Source organism: Ahaetulla prasina, chromosome 2 (assembly GCF_028640845.1).
Source record: "Ahaetulla prasina isolate Xishuangbanna chromosome 2, ASM2864084v1, whole genome shotgun sequence".
NCBI classification, from domain to species: domain Eukaryota; kingdom Metazoa; phylum Chordata; class Lepidosauria; order Squamata; family Colubridae; genus Ahaetulla; species Ahaetulla prasina.
The window spans coordinates 295,835,909-295,855,563 of NC_080540.1; the positions used below are offsets into that span (position 1 = coordinate 295,835,909).

The 19,655-nt window shown below is 43.1% G+C and overlaps 1 protein-coding gene across 2 annotated transcripts in view; it reads right to left on the reverse strand.

Annotated features, from left to right (window-relative positions):
- Positions 1-11,812: 11,812 nt before the first annotated feature.
- Positions 11,813-19,655, reverse strand: part of PIK3C3 (phosphatidylinositol 3-kinase catalytic subunit type 3) — a 166,183-nt gene continuing 158,340 nt past the window's right edge. For both annotated transcript variants that reach the window (XM_058171421.1, XM_058171419.1), the window contains one exon: positions 11,813-12,454. In XM_058171421.1, coding sequence (XP_058027404.1) covers positions 12,440-12,454 — 15 coding nt within the window. In that variant the 3' untranslated portion in view covers positions 11,813-12,439. The remainder of the gene's footprint in view (positions 12,455-19,655) is intronic.

The window sequence follows — 19,655 nt, forward strand, 5'->3', positions numbered from 1 at the left end:
GGGGGCTAGTAGGCCTTCCTGCAGCCTCCTGGGAGCGAAAGAGGGCCACAGGGGGGAGAGGCATGTTGCACCTCACCGCGCCATATTTTAGGCCTAGTGTTGTGGCTCCAGCCCCCCACACAAGGGCCTGGCCCCCTGCCAGAAAGTGACTCAGACGGTGAGGGGGAAGGACCATCAGGGCTCCACTCTGCAGGGCCGGCCTCTCTGGCTCAGCTCCAGGAGCCAGAGGCAGGCCAGGTGGAGGAGGTGACGAGGCCTCTGTCTCCTGTATCTCCCCCTGCCCAGGCAACGCTTCCAGACCCAGCTGTGGACAATCAGTCCTGGTTAGATCCCAGGTTTCGTAGACAAGAGAGGCGGGAACAACAAAAGAAGGGGTGGGGCAGGCCTAGAGAGTGCTGAGTCACGGAGCCACACCTCACAGGATATAAAAGCAGGAGGGGCTGCTCTACTACTTAGTGACGGACAAAACAAACTGACTGGAGAAAACTTGAGCTGAACTATTTGACTGAGCATTTGGCCTGGATTGCTGTTTGTTCCTGACTTCCTGGCTGCCCAGTGACGAGCTTCTGTGATGCTGGCATCAGGGAAGAGCTGATAGCTGCCATGGACTAAATTGCTGGCTAATTGAGTCAGTTCACGTGTCTTCTGGACTGAGGTAGGGGGGACAGAACACCTAGGCTGCTTTATTCAAGGAATGAAGGAAGGAATGGATGCTTGATGGTTAAAGCAATAACTCTTTATTAACAACTAACAGGCAAATAGAACAAGCAAACGGCAAGTCCAAGGCAGTATTACCCAGAGAACACAGCTTTCTGTCACAGCTGCTATTGATATAGCAGCTGTCAAACTGTTGGCCAATGACGGCCGCTCATTTCTCCCGCCGGCTGAGGGGAAACATCGCGGCCAATAGGCAACGTTTCTACGTTGCCAGGCAGAGACGTGGCTGCATACGCTACAAAGGCGGCCTCCCTGAAGCTTCCTGAGAACTAAAATGGGCTGCAGGAGGGGGGGGCGCTGCACCCCCCATGGCCCATTTTGGGCCTAGGTGGTCTCCCTGCACTTACCTGGGAGCCAAAATGGGGTGTGTGGGGACTCCTGGGAGGGGCAGGGAGGGGAGCGTTGGGGCCAGCCAGCAATTTAATTACTGGTTTTTCCGAATCGACCCGAACCAGCTGAATCCCACCACTGCCTTTATTGTATTGCCAATTAAAAAGACTCTATTGTAATATCTGTTTGGAGAAGGTTCAACATAATAATAATAATAATAATAATAATAATAATAATAATAATAATAATAATAATAATAATAACAACAACAACAACAACAACAACAACAACAACAACGATAATAATAATATATTATAATGATAATACCCATTATCAGATATACTGCTGGAATTGTAAACTGGACAGGCAGAGCTGGACAGCCTGGATAGGAAAACAAGAAAACTGATGACCCCGCCGCGCTCCCCTTGCTTTTGGCACGGTGGGCCCGATAGCCCTGTTTTTCACTCTCCCAAGGCTCCAGAGCCTTTCTAGGAGCCTAGGGAGGGCGAAAACGGCCTTCCCCACCCCCCTGGAGGCCCTTCAGAGGCCAAAAACAGCTTTTTTCCTGACTTCCGGTGGGCCCAGAAGGCCTGAAAATCAGCTGGTCAGCGCACGCATGCACGCCAGAACTGAAGTCGCGTGCCCACCAATATGGCTCTGTGTGCCACCTGTGGCACGCGTGCCGTAGGTTCGCCATCACGGCCCTACACCATTTCAGACAAATGGTTATCCAACATTTTCTTACAAATTTCCAGTGTTGGAGCATTCACAACTTCACTTTGTGAAGCCCAAGCGATGATCTGATCGTATGGACGACTCCTTGCCTAGTTTCCCAAACCTTTTCCAGAAAACTGGGCAGTCTTAATTTGTCAGCTGACTTTCTTATGCAGGTGGACTAGGTCTGGCTCAGCGTGAACAAAGAGACAAGAACAAGCTTCTCGGAGGAGAAGTGAAATGTTTTCAAGGGAAAAGATCTCCGAAAAACAATTGTGATCCCAATCAATCAGAATACAGCAGGAAGGGACCTTGGAGGTCCTCTAGTCCAATCCTCTGCTCAAGCAGGAGACTTTTTACCCGTGATGGCGAACCTATGCCATGCGTGCCACAGTTGGCATGCAGAGCCCTCCTTCTGGGCGCACGAGCCATCGTCCAGCTCAGCTCCACTGTGGTTTCATGCGCATGTACCTGCACAGGGGGGTCACGCATGCAGGGGGGTGGGCTGGCCCGCCCTCCCACACGGCCCACTTTTGAGTCCAGGAAACTGCAAAATCTCAACCAGCAAATGTTCAGTCTTACATATTGGAAAAAATAACCCTAACATCAAGTACAAACTTGATGGACATTACCTAACTGATGACCCCCACCCTGTCAAAGATCTTGGAGTTCTCATATCAAATGACCTTAATGCCAAAGCCCACTGCAACTACATAGCGAAAAAAGCCCTAAGAGTTGTAAACCTAATTTTACGCATCTTCTTTTCTAAAAATTCTACACTACTAACTAGAGCATACGAAACATTTGCCAGACCTATTCTTGAATACAGCTCATCAGTCTGGAACCCATACCACATCTCTGACATTAATACAATAGAAAGAGTCCAAAAATATTTTACTAGAAGAGTTCTTCACTCCTCCGAAAACTACAAAATACCTTATACCACCAGACTTGAAATCCTGGGATTAGAAAACTTACAACTCCGTCAACTTCGACATGACCTGTGTTTAACACACAAAATCATCTATTGCAATATCCTTCCTATAAAAGACTACTTCAGCTTCAATCATAATATTACAAGAGCAAAAAATAGATTCAAGCTAAATGTCAACCGCTTCAAACTTGATTGCAGAAAATACGACTTCTGTAACAGAGTTGTTAATGCTTGGAACTCATTACCTGACTCCATAGTCTCTACTCAAAATCCCAAAATCTTCAACCAAAAACTGTCTACTATTGACCTCACCCCATTCCTAAGAGGGCTATAAGGGGCGTGCATAAGAGCACAAAAGTGCCTACCGTTCCTGTCCTATTGTTCCCTTCATCAGATCAAATTGATATAGTTAATGCATATATATTTTTTTTAATTTGAATTTATATCCCGCCCTTCTCCGAAGACTCAGGGCGGCTTACACTATGTCAAGCAATAGTCTTCATCCATTTGTATATTATATACAAAGTCAACTTATTGCCCCCAACAATCTGGGTCCTCATTTTACCTACCTTATAAAGGATGGAAGGCTGAGTCAACCTTGGGCCTGGTGGGACTTGAACCTGCAGTAATTGCAAGCAGCTGCTGTTAATAAGAGACTGCATTAGTCTGTTGAGCCACCAGAGGCCCTTTTTATATATATGTATACATTTTCTTCAAAATATGTTGTTTTATCTATGACAATTGTTTGTGTATACTGTTGTGACAAAAAGAAATAAAAAAAATGGGGGAAGGGCAAAAATGGGGGGAGTGGGGGTCGCACTTGCATTTGGAGCAGTGGGGGAGTGTAGAGGAGTCATGTGCAGGTGTGCATGCACAAGGGGGATGGGGGGTCATGCACGCTTGTGTAGGGGGTGCGCACACATTGCATTACGGGTGCCGGCCAATGCCACACGACGAGAAAAAGGTTAGCCATCACTGCCCTATACCATTTCAGACAGGTGGGTGTCCATAACTTCAGTTATGAAGTACCCACCAAGTCTGAAGGCCAGCTGTTCCACCGGTTAATTGTCCTCACTTAGAATATTTCTCAATCCCTGGTTTGCTTCTCTCCTTGATTAGTTTCCATCCATTGCTTTTTGTCCTTCCTTCTGGTGTTTCGGAAAATAAGTTGACCCACTCCTCTTTGTGGCAGCCCCTCAAATATTGGAATACTGCTATCACGTCACCCCTAGTCCTTCTTTTCTCAAGACTTTGTTGTTGTTAGTTGCGAAGTCGTGTCCAACCCATCGCAACCCCATGGACAACGTTCCTCCAAGCCTTCCTATCCTCTACCATCCTGTGGAGTCCATTTAAGCTCACGCCTAGTGCTTCAGTGACTCCATCCATCCACCTCATTCTCTGTCATTCCCTTCTTCTTTTGCCCTCAATCTTTCCCAGCATTAGTGTTGTGCCTCGTCCTCCTCAGCTGGGCCCCTCCCATCTCCTCCCGGGCCTGTTATCAGACTCCGAGTCTGATAATGAAGATGAACTGCCGGTCATGCCTCCAGCCCCCGGCCCTGGCCCCATGCCTGGAGAGGAGTCAAGGAGTGAAAACAGAAACCCAATACAGCTCACTCATACTGTGTGTGTTCCTTCGATGCAGCCGTCAGAGCAGGCAGTCAGCCAAGTGGTGCAATTACCTGGACCTGCTCCCTCTGACCTCTCCCTTTCCCAGATGCCGACAGTAGAGACAGCTGAAGACAATTCAAAGTGGGAGGATCCTCGCTTCCGGAGATCTGAGAGGCGACGCCAGCAGAAGGAAGGGTGGGGCAGGCCTGGATAAATGCTGAGTCATGGAGTCACACCTCACAGCCTATATAAAGGACCTGCTTTTGGCATTCCAACCTTGAGTCAAGCAAAGTCTTATCTAGTTTGCTGAAGTCACAACTTGGACTCCTGCTGCCCTGAGAAACCTTGAAGGAATTTGGCAAAGCTGCAGAGGCTTCGTTGCCACGTTTGATACGGACTTCCTAGACCTGGTCGTCGGAGGGGGAGGGGGACACGACAGTTAGGCTGTCCTTCTCCAGTGAGTCCTTCTTTCTCATTAGGTGGCCAAAGTATTTCAGTTTCATCTTCAGGATCTGGCCTTCTAAAGAGCAGTCAGGGTTGATCTCCTCTAGGACTGACTTGTTTGTTTGCCTTGCAGTCTAAGGGACTCGCAGGAGTCTTCTCCAGCACCAGAGTTCAAAGGCTCTCAAGACTAGCCAAAACCAAATCCAGCAACCGTTCTTCAGCTGTTTTAGCCTCCATGGCCTTTAATCGTCGTAGTTGCTCTTCTTTGCACTTTTTCCAAAGTCTCAACATCTTTTCTGTAATGTGGTGACCAAAACGGGATGCAGCATTCCAGGTGTGGTAATGGTGGGTCTCTTTAGATGTTTAGATGAGATGGGAAGCGTACCTTTGGTAAAGTGACGTCGGATGTTTTTCATTGTAATGTTTTATAGCGAAATTCTTCCTCCCCTTCACCTCCAATTCAGCACTTCCAAATTTATTGCTTTTTTTTTAATGCACACTTTTCAACCTTTTCAAGCACAGAAAAGGTTTAGTGTGTGATCCTCGCTCCGAAAAAGTTTGTGCACTGACTCATGTAAAATATTTATTTATTAGCCCGATCAATCAATTGTGCTAATAAATACATTAATGGAATTAATCAATCACTCTAATTAACAGAAATGTCAACCAAGGGGCAAAATATCTGACTTGGCTCAGTAGGCAGGAAAGAGGATTATATATGGCACATTAAAGTTGCTTTGCTTTATCACTTTTTTTTATTGAAAAGCAAGCTAGAATGCTTATAAATGCATTTTGTAAATGCATAATTTAAAAAAATGAAATAAACATATAAATTGCTTCAACCTTAAGTAATGAGTATTAATGTTTGGGCAATCGTACTGACTCAGGGGTTAATATTAGTAGTAGTTTTCCCCATGAGAAAAAATATCCTGATGGTGTTTTGCAACCTCCTGGTTGATCTTGGGCAGTTTCAAAAAATGCTAGCATCAATTGTGGTTTGTGATTGGATGGGGTATATCCAGTGGTGGATTGCCCCCGATACGGACCGGTTTGCAAGAACCGGTAGTAAAACGGGTGGGAGGCTCCACCCACTGACCCGGACATAATCAGGAAACTTCTGCGCATGCCCTGTTGCGAACCGGTAGTAAAAGTAAGTAGAACCCACTCCTGGGTATAACCAGTGGTGGGATTCAGCCAGTTCACACCTATTCGGGAGAACCGGTTGTTAACTTTCTAAGCAGTTCGGAGAACCGGTTGTTGGAAGAAATCTCATTTTGTTTTTTTTCCACTTTACAGGGCTAATCCTGTAAGGAAGGCAGGAAGAAAACATTCTGGTGGTGTTTCTAGCCTCATCTTTATTGCCCAGCTTACAGAAACTGCCTCTCCGGTTAACCCTTGTTACATTGTACCAGCTAAGGCAAAGCGCCCATCAACATGAGTGATGTTGAGTTGGCCATGCTCACATGGTCACATGACCACCAAACCACGCCTACCCAGCTGGTCATTAGGGCAGAGTACCGGTTGTTAAATTATTTGAATCCCACCACTGGGTATAACAGCAAGAAACATGGGTTAGACTGAACATCAAAGATGAGGTTACCTACCTGGGTAATGAAATATCTGCAAGAAAACAACCAAGTTCAAATGTCTATGGAGATCCTCAGTCATCCAGGTCATGGTTGTCCCAAAGGTGTTTTTTTCAAGAGGCAGCTGAACTTTCTGGTTTTTCTTTGAAGGTGTTTCGCTTCTCATCCAAGAAGCTTCTTCAGCTCTGACTGGATGGTAGAGGATAGAAGGGTTTATACTCCTTGCATTTGCATTCTTTTAGCGGGTCGTTACCTGAAGGTTTATCTGTGTCATTAGGGTCACAAAGTGAGTAATGTGTTACGTGCAGTACAATGCAGTGAGCCACATGCTGATCTGTACTTTGGGGAAACAAAACAACCACTTCAGAAACTCATGGCACAACATAAGAGAACAAATCCATCAGGATTTAGATGCATCAGTCCACCTGCATTTAAGAGACAAAGGGCCACTCTTTTGAAGACAACAAAATTCACATTTTGGATAGAGAGGACCACTGGTTTGAGGGAGGCCATCTATGTCAGAATTAAACAGCCCTCTGTTAGAGGAGGAGGGATATTACAGTAGCGGCCAAAGTTGTGGAAACCTTTTGGGGAAAGTGTATTTTCTAAAACTAACTAATAAAACCATTTTGGGGGGGAGTAGTACCATCAAATTATATATCAACGGAAAGATAATTGAATCAAGAATGTAATGCAATAACTTTTATGAAGGATTTGCTATTAGAATAGCAGTTACAGGACAAAGAATGAAAGTGAAACAGGTAGAAAAAAACGAGATATACAAAAATGATCACCACGTTAATTAATCCTTAGTTGGGTAACCTTTAGCATGAATTACGGCCTTAAATGTCTTCCTATGGAGTGAACCAAGTCTTTTAGTTCTGCAGCGGTTACAATGTGAAACCAAGATTGGAGGTTTACTTCTATTAACTGGGTTTTATTGCTGGGCCGCTTCTGACTAACCAGCTTCTTTAGTCAGCTCCATAGATTTTCAATAATAATAATAATAATAATAATAATAATAATAATAATAATAATAATAATAATAATAATAATAATTTATTTATTAATAATTTAATTTGTATACCGCCCTTCTCCCGAAGGACTCAGGGCGATTTACAGCCAAGTAAAAACTACAATCAATAACACAATACAGATAAAACAATAACTAAAAAACTTATTCAAATTTGGCTCCAATTTAAAATACATTTAAAAACCATAAAACCCAATTAAAAATTAAAAACCCAATAATAACGTCTAAAAATTCTATGTCAGTCCTGCGCGGAAAAATAGGTATGTCTTCAGCTCGCGGCGGAAGGTCCGAAGGTCCGGGAGTTGTCGGAGTCCAGGGGGAACTTAGTTCCATAGGGTAGGAGCCCCCGCAGAGAAGGCCCTTTCCCTGGGGGCCACCAACTGACATTGGGTGAAGGTCTGGGGTATTCCCAGGCCATTCCAGCAGTGGAATAGGATTATCTTGAAACTCCCCCCAAAAAAGTAGTGTTATTAGCCATCAAACTTCAAAAACACACTTTTCCTAAAAGGTTTCCACAATTTCGGCCACTACTCTACATCATGTATCTCCAGTCTACAACACTGTCCTTTCAGCAGTTCCAAGAAGGCTCCACACCCATTTGCACCACTCAGGTGACCCTGAGGACACAGACAAACCTCCAAGTGACCTCAACAACTCTTTAAAAAGGATGCCAATGACCAGCTGTCCGCAAGGAATATAAATCCTTCCATTCCCCACCATCCAGTCAGAGCTGAAGAAGCTTCTTGGATGAGAAGCGAAACGTCTTCGAAAGAAAAACCAAGAATGTCCAGTTGCCTCATGAAAAAGCACCTTTGGGACAGCCATGACCTGAATGGCTGAGAATCTCTACAGACCTTTAATTATACAATTTGGGATGAACACCCTTTGAATGGTGTGGGAGTAGGAATGGATTTCCAGAGGAAAAACTGCAGGCTACAAGAAGCAAGAGCAATACTCAGGTGACATTGAGGACACTTGGAGATAAACCTCCAAGGGCTTCAACGACCTTCTAAAAGGATGCCAATGACCAGCTGTCTGCAAGGAATATAAATCCTTCCATTCCCCACCATCCAGTCAGAGCTGAAGAAGCTTCTTGGATGAGAAGTGAAACTCTTTCGAAGAAAAACCAGAAAGTCCAGTTGCCTCGTGGAGGGGGGAAACAAAGAAGCACTTTTGGGACCACCATGATCTTAGTTGGCTGAGAATCTCCAGAGACACTGAGATTTCTAGGTTTTATCAGTGCCCCAAAGGAAACATGGGCAGAAAAAAAATTTACCTCACGGTTATTATAAACTCTCCCAAGTCCCAAGCTGGTGGACAAGATTGTGTAGCTGAAAACAGCAATGTTATGATACAAAGCCTGGGAGAACCATTTTATAGATCGCACGTTGGCTCAGAAAACAATTTTTTTGTTCACGCTTGAGAAAAAAAAAAAAAGAGCAGCGCAGAAGGAGAACGTGGCGTTTAAATAAGAAGGAGGAAAAATGGGCTTGAGAACAATTCCAGAAGCCGATTAAAAATTAAAAAAGGAAGGAGAAGGCGGAGGCGTCTCAAAAGGCAAACCAGAGCCAATAATTATAATGAGAAAAAAAAAATAAATCCTAAATGCAACTCTCTCCCCGCTTTCCAATCTGCAAGATGCAAATACATTGGAAAGCCTGAACCTATTTTATCTCCTGTTGTGGTGTCATTACAATAAAATGTCCCTCTGCACCAGTTAACTAACACAATAAAAGTGGACAGAGAGAGAGAACGCTCAGTACACGGAACCTGGTTATTAACTGAGAAAATATACCAACCCAATTAAAGAACATTTTTTTTCCCATTAGCATTATGCGCTCCGGAATGGCTATCGACAAAAGAGCTTTGAGATAAATGCAGAAGTTATTCACGTCGTGTTAATTTGTACCCGCAAAAGATGCGACGGTATAAGTAATCGGCGGCCTACCGCTCTAGATGAATTCTCAGTTGTAAAGATAGTCCTCGATTTACGACACTTGATACCAGAATTTCTGTGTCAACCTCTGGAGCTGCCTGACTTTGAGGCTTCAGTGTTGCCTCAATGGAGATTATTATTATTATTTATTAGATTTTTATACCGCCCTTCTCCCGAAGGACTCAGGGCGGTGTACAGCCAGAAATAAAAACAGTAACAAATACAATTTAAAATAAACAGTTAAAAAACTTATTATAAAATTGGCCAAAAATTTAAAACATATTAAGAATTTAAAACCCATTAAAATACATCCAAAAAATTAAAATTTAGAATTTAAAATTTAAGCCAACCCCGCGCGAGTAAATAAATACGTCTTCAGCTCACGGCGAAAGGTCTGAAGGTCAGGCAATTGGCGCAAGCCAGGGGGAAGTTCATTCCAGAGAGTAGGAGCCCCCACAGAGAAGGCTCTTCCCCTGGGTGCCGCCAGCCGACATTGCTTGGATAAGGGTTAGGGGAGCGGGGAACAGAGATAGCTGCGGCAGGAGTGTGTGTGTGTGAATTTGTAGCCAAAACAAAAGTTTCCTCTGGGAACCAAGGACATTTCCACAGGTGGCTGGAGAGAGGAGGAATGACGTTACCAAGCAACCCGACCGAGCTTTGATTGGACCACGTGACTGATTGTTTGAGAAAAGGGGGAAAACAATTACTTTTAATTAGGTGAAAACCGTGGGAATAGTTAGAGTCGGTTTTCACCAGTCCGTGCCAATATAATAGATCTAATAAAACTGTTCTTTAAGAAATCTACTGCCTCGGAGTTCTATTTGCTATGGGTATGTTACTTGGAACCCTGACACTCTGTTGTTAAGCAAGATAGTTGATCAGTGAGTTGTGCCTGATTTTATCTGTTTGGCCACAGTTCAGAAAATCGCTGCACTTGTTAAGGGAATCATGCGGTCGTTAAGTGAATACTGGCTTCCGTCATTGACTTTGCTTATTGGAAGCTGGCTGGGAAGGGTGTAAATAACCCAAATTTGGATGACATGACCTGCAACCGTTGTAAGTGCGAGGATCAGTTGCAAGTCCCTTTTTTTTCAGTGCTGTCGTAACTTCAAACAATTGCTAAATGGATGGTTGTAAGTTGAGGAATACTTGCAGTTGGCTTTATTCTTTCCTGTAAGAGTTAAGTGACATCTGAAGGCCCACCATCAAGTAAACCAATTTCAGAATATTAGCCTAAGAGTTAAGAGATCCTAGATCCCATCACCAATCTCTTTCCACTTATGACTGTATGACTGTAACTTTGTTGCTGGCAATCCTTATGATTTATATTGATATATTGACCATCATTTGTGTTGTAAATGTTGTACCTTGATGAAGGTATCTTTTCTTTTATGTACACTGACAGCAGATGCACCAAGACAAATTCCTTGTGTGTCCAATCACACTTGGCCAATAAAGAATTCTATTCTATTCTATTCTATTTTATTCTATTCTATTCTATTTAGCGTTAGTCATATCAACGTGAAGTGCGGTGCGGTGGCCTAGAGGTGGAGCTCTCTCCTCAAAATCAGGAGGCTGTGAGTTCGATCCTATTAGAGGCAGATATTTCTCTCTCTCTGGGCACAATGAGAATATATCTGCTGAATAAAACTCCGCATTGGTGACAGGAAGGGCATCAGGCCAGTAAACATTCAGCTCCATTCAGTTGACCCGACTCCACCACGCGAGGGATTATGGGATCATTAAAAGAAGATGATATCAAGCTGAAGGGGGTCAATCTGGAACAGAAACTGCTAGAAATAAATCGTTAAATAGATGTTTATATCTGTTGTGACTCGTCCTCCCTCCTCTCCTCAGCCGGGCCCCTCCCGTCTCCAACCGGGCCTTTATCAGACTCCGAGTCTGATAATGAAGATGAACGGCCTGTCATGACTCCAGCCCCCGGCCCTATGCCCGGAGAGGATTCAAGGAGTGAAAGGAGAAGCCCAATAAACCTCACTCATACAGCGTGTGTTCCTTTGGCTCAGCCTTCAGAGAAAGGAAGCCAGCCAAGTGGTGGAATTACCCGGGCCTACTCCCTCTGACCCCTCCCTTTTCCAGACGCTGACAGCAGATCCAGCTGAAGACAATTCAGAGTAGGTGGACCCTCGCTTCCGGAGACGCCAGCAGAAGGAAGGGTGGGGCAGGCCTGGATAAATGCTGAGTCATGGAGCCATACCCCACAACCTATATAAAGGACCTGCTTTTGGCATTCCAACCTTGAGTCAAGCAAAGTCTTATCTAGTTGGCTGATATCGGACCCTATCGCTGAAGTCACAACTTGGACTCCTGCCTGCCCTGATAAACCTCGAAGGCACTTGGCAAGCTGCAGAGGCTTCGTTGCCAAGTTTGTTATGGACTTCCTTGACTCGTTCGTCGGAGTGGGAATGGGACACATCATCTAAGGGTGAGGACAGGAGAAGGAAGGAAGCTGAAGAAGCTTAAATAAAGAGAACTTAAGATTGCACCAAAGCCATTTTATTAGATTTGGCAGATACGGTCAACATACATTATGTTGTTGTAAGGAAAGTGAAAATTTTCGCTCTCTTCCCATCAGGCATTTGAAGTCCGTCGCTGATATCTTTTGAGGACTTTGACTTTTTTCTGAGGTCCAGATCTGACCAGAGCTTGTAGGGCCCCCTTTTTCTAAAAAAAAAAAAAAAGGGGGGGAATCTGTAGGAACTAATTTACTTTAAAAGGGAGGGCCAACTCAAGTTTGGACAAGTTTTTAGAAATGACTCCAAACTTCCGTTCCAAGTTCATAAGCCTTGGCCGCACGTGTCCCTCCATAGTTCTGTTCCTGTAGAGGGACCACAGTAATAAGTGCACAGATGTTCTTCAAAAAACCATTAGACATTTATTTTCTTCTTGTCATTGTGGTTCTGGAAAAGCATTGCCCTCTTATCCAAACTGTGTCTGATAACCGAAAAGTGAGGAACATGTACCCCTGTCCTAGTTTGGAATGGCAATTCTTGATCAATTCATTATCCAATGTAGAACAAAATGACATCCTTGTTTGATGTTATCTTCAGCAGTTTCAGGAAGCAGCTGGATGTGTGAATTTTTTTTTTTTTTTTGCCTTCAGAAGTGATGACGTCTCATTTTCTCCAGTACTGAGTGAGGAAAAGAGAAAGAAAACATTAAGGAACATTTTTTTTTAAAAAAAAAATTCCAATTATATTCAGTTTTGGTTGTCATGATATAAAAAAGATGTTGAGACTCTAGAAAGATGCAGAGAAGAGCAACAAAGATGATTAGGGGACTGGCTGTTTGTTTATTGAACTATACCTTGTGTTTGCTCTGGGAAGTCCTGACAGTTTCCTGACAGTTAAACAATTCATCAGTGGAACAACTTGCCTCCAGAAGTTGTGAATGCTCCAACACTGGAAAAATTTAAGAAAATGTTGGATAACCATTTGTCTGAAGTGGTGTAGGGTTTCCTGCCTGGGCAGGGGGTTGGATTAAAAGACCTCCAAGGTCCCTTCCATCTCTGTTGTTGTTGTTGTCTCTGTTGTTGTCTCTGTTGTTGTTGTTATTGTTGTTGTTGTTATTGTTGTTTGTTGTTGTTGTTATTATTATTATTATATTTATCTTTTACATTCATTAGTGGGATTTAAGCTGAAGTACACTGGGCTAACTAGGAACAGACTCAATCAGAGGAGGGTTTCATAAAATTTTACCATCAGTTTTGCCGCGCACCAAAAATGTGAGCAGCAAAAATGTCTTCCGCTCATGCGCATGGCTTAGAAAATGTGGCTAATTAGGACAGCATAGCGCTGGGATGGGTGGCTGGGCCTATCCGCAAATCACCACTACCAGTTTGCCCGAACTGGTCTGAACTGGCTGAATACCAACTCTGGACTCAATGCTTTCAAACTTAAGGAACTTCTGAACAGTGAAGGTTTTCAAGAAGAGGTTGAATAACCATTTGCCTGAAGTGGTAAAGGGTTTCCTGCTTGAGCAGGGGGTTGGACTAGAAGACCTCCAGGGTCCCTTACGACTCTGTCGTTCTGTTATTATAATCACAGACTCATAGGGTTGGAAGGGACCTTGGGGGTTTTCTAGTCCAACCCTCTGTCTGGACAAATGGTTGTTCAATCTCTTCTTGAAAACCTCCAGTGTTGAAGCACCCACAGCTTTTGAGAGACAAGCTGTTCTATTGATTAATCGTTCTCACTGTCAGGAAATTTCTCTTGATGTCAGGTTTGCCATCTTTGGCCTGGCGCCTCGCTGGCATCCTGCTAACAGACACTATGGGGGATGGGGGGGATGAACAAATGGGCAATAAACCTGTGTCAGTATGTGATGGGAAGCAGGGAGGGTGGGAATGACAGCTTGACAAAGAACAGAGAAACTCAGAACCAGCTTGTGGCAGCACTCAAGGCCATACACCCTAAAGCAGGGGTCTGCAAACTTGGCTCGTTTAAGCTTTGCTGGCTGAAGAACTCTGGGAGTTGAAGTCCACAAGTCTTAAACGAGCCAAGTTTGCAGACCCCTGCCCTAAAGGAATATCTCAGCGTTCTCAAAACATCTAGGTGAATCTTCATTGGCTGAAGACAGACTGGTCACGAGAGGAGGGTTGGGATGAGGGGAAACCTTTTGTATCTTTCAAGTGTGGGAAATTTAGTTCTAGACTGATTTTACTGCAGCTAGCATCTTTTAGTAAAAGAACCTATGACTTCAACCAAATGGAGTCGAGGGTCTTTCTCACCTAAGGGATCGGATTGGGGCAGGACTGACACTTTAGTTCCAGGCTGGATTTCCCTCTGAGGAGTTTCCACACATTGCTTCTTGTCCTGCCCTCTGGTGCTTTGGATAATATTTTGACCCCTTCCTTTTGTGCCAGCCACTCAAATATTGGAATACTGCTCTCATGTCTCCCTAATCCTTCTTTTCTCTAGACTAGTCAAACTCAAATCCTTCAACTGTTCTTCATACATTTTAGTCTTCAGGCCTTTGATCATCTTTCCAAAGTCACAACGTCTTTTTGTAGTGTGGCAACCAAAATTGGTCGCAGTATTTCAGGTGTGGTCTTAGTAAGGTTTTATAAAGTGGTACTAATATTTCATATGATTTCAATTCTATGCCTCTGTTTATACAACCAAGGATTGTGTTAGCTTTTTTGGCTGCTCCTGCACACTGCTGGCTCATATTCAAATGATCATCTACTAGGACTCCATGGTCCCTCTCACAGTTACTGTTTTATGAGCCAGTTTCACCTAAGTTTGCACCTTTTGGTTTTTCCTGCCTAAAGGTAAAACTTTGCTTGTCTCCACATTAAAATTCATTTTGTTGGATAGGGCCTCTGGTGGCTCAACAGACTAAGCAGTCTGTTATTAACACAGCTGCCTGAAATTACTGCAGGTTCTAGTCCCACCAGGCCCAAGGTTGACTCAGCCTTCCATCCTTTATAAAGTAGGTAAAATGAGGACCCAGATTGTTGGGGGCAATAAAAATTGACTTTGTATATAATATACAAATGGATGAAGACTATTGCGTAACACAATGTAAGCCGCCCTGAGTCTTCAGAGAAGGGCGGGATATAAATTCAAATAAAAAAAAAAAAGGGCCCATTTTTCAAGTCTGTCCAGATCTCTTTGGATCCTGAGCTTGTTTTCTGGGGTATTGGCTAGTCGTGCCAGCTTAGTGTCACCTGAAAATTTGATGAGTTCCTCTATAACTGTCTGGTTCGGTTCTGCAACCCAACAAGAAAAACACAGACTTCAGAGGATAATTAGAACTGCAGAAAAAATAATTGCTACCAACTTGCCTTCCATTGAGGACCTGTATACTGCACGAATCAAGAAGAGGGCCGTGAAAATATTTGCAGATCCCTCGCATCCTGGACATAAACTGTTTCAACTCCTACCCTCAAAACGACACTATAGAGCACTGCACACCAGAACAACTAGACACAAGAACAGTTTTTTCCCGAAGGCCATCACTCTGCTAAACAAATAATTCCCTCAACACTGTCAGACTATTTACTGAATCTGCACTACTATTAATCGTTTCATCGTTCCCATCACCAATCTCTTTCCACTTATGACTGTATGACTGCAACTTTGTTGCTGGCAATCCTTATGATTTATATTGATATATTGACCATCATTTGTGTTGTAAATGTTGTACCTTGATGAACGTATCTTTTCTTTTATGTACACTGAGAGCATATACACCAAGACAAATTCCTTGTGTGTCCAATCACACTTGGCCAATAAAATTCTATTCTATTCTATTCTATTCTATTCTATTCTATTCTATTCTATTCTATTCTATTCTATTCTATTCTATTCTATTCTATTCCCTTATCTAAGATGTGCATGGATGATGTTGCCTAGTTGGGTAATAAAACATCTGAAAGAAGGCACCCATTTAATTATTCATGTATTAACTGCAGCTAGACTTGTATTTGCACAAATTGGAAAAGTGGAGAGATTCCCATTGAAGAGAAGGTGATAAGGAAAATATTAGAATATGCAGAAATGAATAGATTAATGTTAGCAATTAAGGAGAAAGAGCAAACTGAATATTTTATGATATGGGAAGTATTTTATCAATGGTTGGAAAATAAAAATGGGAATTTGGAAACGAAGGAGACCAAACTAAGTAGAAAATATATTAAGGTAGAGATATAAAAGATGAAAATTGTTAGCATATGTATGAGGAGAATAATGATATTTGATGTCAATATGGTATTATTACCAAAAGATACTGAGAAGAAAATGAAGAGTTTTACAATATTTAAATGTTTAATATATATTTAATATATTATTTAATATATTAATGTTAACTTGAATGTGAAAGATGTGACAAATGAGGAACGATGTAGCACAGAAATGTTTGTGCCCAGATGACACACTGAATAAGGAAAGATGGATTGTTTTATCTTTGTTTTTTAAAAAATAACAAAACTTTTTTTAAAAAAAGAAAGCAACCACACTCAAAGAGCACCAAGGACCGAACAGTTCAACCCTCAGAGGTGGGTTTCAGCAGGTTCTGACCAGTTCCGGAGAACCTGCCTCTTGTGGCTCAGATTGTTAAGACAGTCTGTTATTAACACAGCTGCTTGCAATTACTGCAAGTTCAAGTCCCACTAGGCCCAAGGTTGACTCAGCCTTCCATCCTTTATAAGGTAGGTAAAATGAGGACCCAGATTGTTGGGGGCAATAAGTTGACTTTGTATATAATATACAAATGGATGAAGACTATTGCTTGACATAGTGCAAGCTGGCCTGAGTCTTCGGAGAAGGGCGGGATATAAATGCAAATTAAAAAAAAAACAAAAAACCTGTACCGGAAATTTTGAGTAGTTTGGAGAACTGGTAGTAAAAATTCTGACTGGTCCCACCCCCATTTATTCTCTGCTTCCCTAGTCCCAGATGATCGGGAGGAAATGGGGATTTTACAGTATCCTTTCCCTGCCACGCCCACTAACCCATGTCCACCAAACCATGCCACACCCACTAAGCCATGCCACGCCCTCCAAGCCACGCCCACAGAACTGGTAGCAAAAAAATTTGAAACCCACCACTGTCAACCCTGAATTACAAACATCCTCTTCTACTGGTGCCCAGTTGATGGCCGCTGAGAATGGAACTTAATTTTCCTAACAGCTTTTCTTAGTTACACCTGTCCTCCATTAGAAGATATGGCATTATCAGGTAGCTCAACCTGTGTTCCTTCAAGCCCTAATGAGACTGTATTTGGTTTCTTTCCCTGCATTGTATCTGGCGAGCTTTATCAGCCTGACAAAGTAGGGTAGAGAAGGAAGGAACAAGTTAACATTCACCTGGCAAAAAACCAAGAACAGAGAGAGCAGGGAAAAATGAATCTAAGTGTGCTCAAAGGGATACTGAGGCATAATACTTAACGCTAAAATAGCTGTTTTGAGACTGCTTTACATGAAATTATCTTGGAGGAATTTTTACAAGCCAGCATAAAAGGCTGGGCAACCTTTTTTGATGGCCTGGAGAATAATTTAGCTTTCTGAAGGGAAGTAAGAGGATTGCCTCTACCCACTCCACAAATGTGAGGAAAGAGGCACCAGATTGATTTTTCTCCTTGCTTTCCAAAGTTGTGCGAAACACGTTTCAAGCTACAGTTTTCGTGTGTTTCTCGCATCAAGGCGCTTATTGCTAATTTATGGTGCCTACTGATAATTTATCATACTTTGTGGTTACTTATTCTGTTTGAAAGATAAGTGATTTTTTTAAAAAAAATAATTTTGATGGTACGCCAATCAAGTCTGGTAAGCCATTCAGAAGAGCTCAGTAGGAGGTGAGCCGGCGGAGTTAAATGTGTCATCGGTTTGGAATCATTGCGTAGCCACAAGAGAACCAAGCCCAGCCTCCTGTAAATTCCCTCGACCCTCATCTAGCGCTAATTTAGGATTCATGTCAGGTGCAAAGAACCAGGAGCATTTCTTGAGTTCAAAGCACCAAAGAATGTATTACAGAAGATAAGGTAAGGTAAAGTAAGGTAAGGTGGGATGAGATGAGATAAGACGATAGGGTAGGGTAGGGTGAGATGAGGTGATAGGATAGATAGTGTGGGTAGAGTAGGGTAAGACAAGAGGAGAGGAGAAAAGAGAAAGGAGAAAGGAAGGGAGGGAGAGAGGGGAAGGAGGAGGAGACGGAGAGGATAGGAGTGGGGGGAAAGAGAAGGAGAAAGAGGAGAAGGAGAAAGAGGAGAAGGAGAAAGAGGAGAAGGAGGGAGAGGAGAGGAGGGGAGGGGAGGGGAGAGAAAAGAAGAGAAGAGAAGAGGAGAGGAGAAGAGAAGAGAAGAGAAGAGAAGAGAAGAGAAGAGAAGAGAAGAGAAGAGAAGAGAAGAGAAGAGAAGAGAAGAGAAGAGAAGAGAAGAGAAGAGAAGAGAAGAGAAATATTTACTGTCATTTTTTACTGTGAGCACACTGGCCCCCATTAGAAATAAAAGTATTTTGCCTGCTCTCAAACTAACTATCTATCTATCTATCTATCTATCTATCTATCTATCTATCTATCTATCTATCTTTCTTTCTTTCTTTCTTTCTTTCTCTGTATCTATATATAGAGAGAATTTGTATGGATATAAATGTCCATACACATACATAACACACAAATACATGTTATATACATTCAGATACATACACACATGTGTGTGTGTGTGTGTGTGTGTGTGTGTGTGTGTGGTGTGTGTGTGTGTGTGTGTGTATGTGTGTCCATTTTGAATATATAGCAGAAAGAGGAAACCTGAGAGAAGCCAATACATCAGAATGTGGTCAGGTAATGATCACAGCTGAACGGGCGCTATGTAAGGGTCAAGAGAATTCATGGGGGCCTGGATTTGGGTTTCTTGTGGCTGCACAATGATTCCAAACCGATGACATGTCTAACACCACCTTCCAGCTCATCTCCTACAAGCTCACAAACTGAGCGGCGCATAAATTTTGTGCAATAGGTTAAAACAATGGCCAATGATTTGGGCCAATGGCATCGTCATGTGCATTCTTTCAGAGACTCCTGGAGCTATCTATATTAAAACCGAACAGCCCTCTCTCAACAGAGGGGAAAGGATATGAAATCATCTATCTCCAGACCACAGAACACGGTCCTATCAACAGTTCCCAGAAGGCTCCGCACCCATTTGCACCCCTCAGGTGACCCTGATGACACAGATGAACCTCCAAGTGGCCTCAACGGCTCTCTAAAAAGGATGCAAACTGACCAGCTGTCTGCAAGGAATATAAATCCTTCCATTCGCCACCATCCAGTCCGAACTGAAGAAGCTTCTTGGGATGAGAAGCGAAACGTCTTCAAAGAAAACACCAGAAAGTCCAGTTGCCTCTTGAAAAAGCACCTTTGGGGCAACCATGACCTGGATGACTGAGAATCTCTACAGACTTTTAGCTATACAGTTTGGGATAAACACCTTTTGAATGGCGGGGGAGTAGGAATGGATTTCCAGAGGAAAAATTGCAGGCTACAAGAAGCAAGAGCAATATTCAGGTGACTTTGAGGACACTTGGAGATAAACCTCCAAGTGCTTCAATGATCTTCTAAAAGGATGCCAATGACCAGCTGTCTGCAAGGAACATAAATCCTTCCATTCCCCACCATCTAGTCAGAGCTGAAGAAGCTTCTCGGATGAGGAGCAAAACGTCTTCGAAGAAAACACCAGAAAGTCCAGTTGCCTCTTGAAAAAACAAAACAAAACACCTTTGGGATTATCTTGGATAGTAGCCGCCAATAGGAAACTATCACGACTTGGTGTGCTGCTCATAATACAGCATTAGAAAAAAAACCCAGTAACAAGTACGCGGCTTCCAGTGATGTT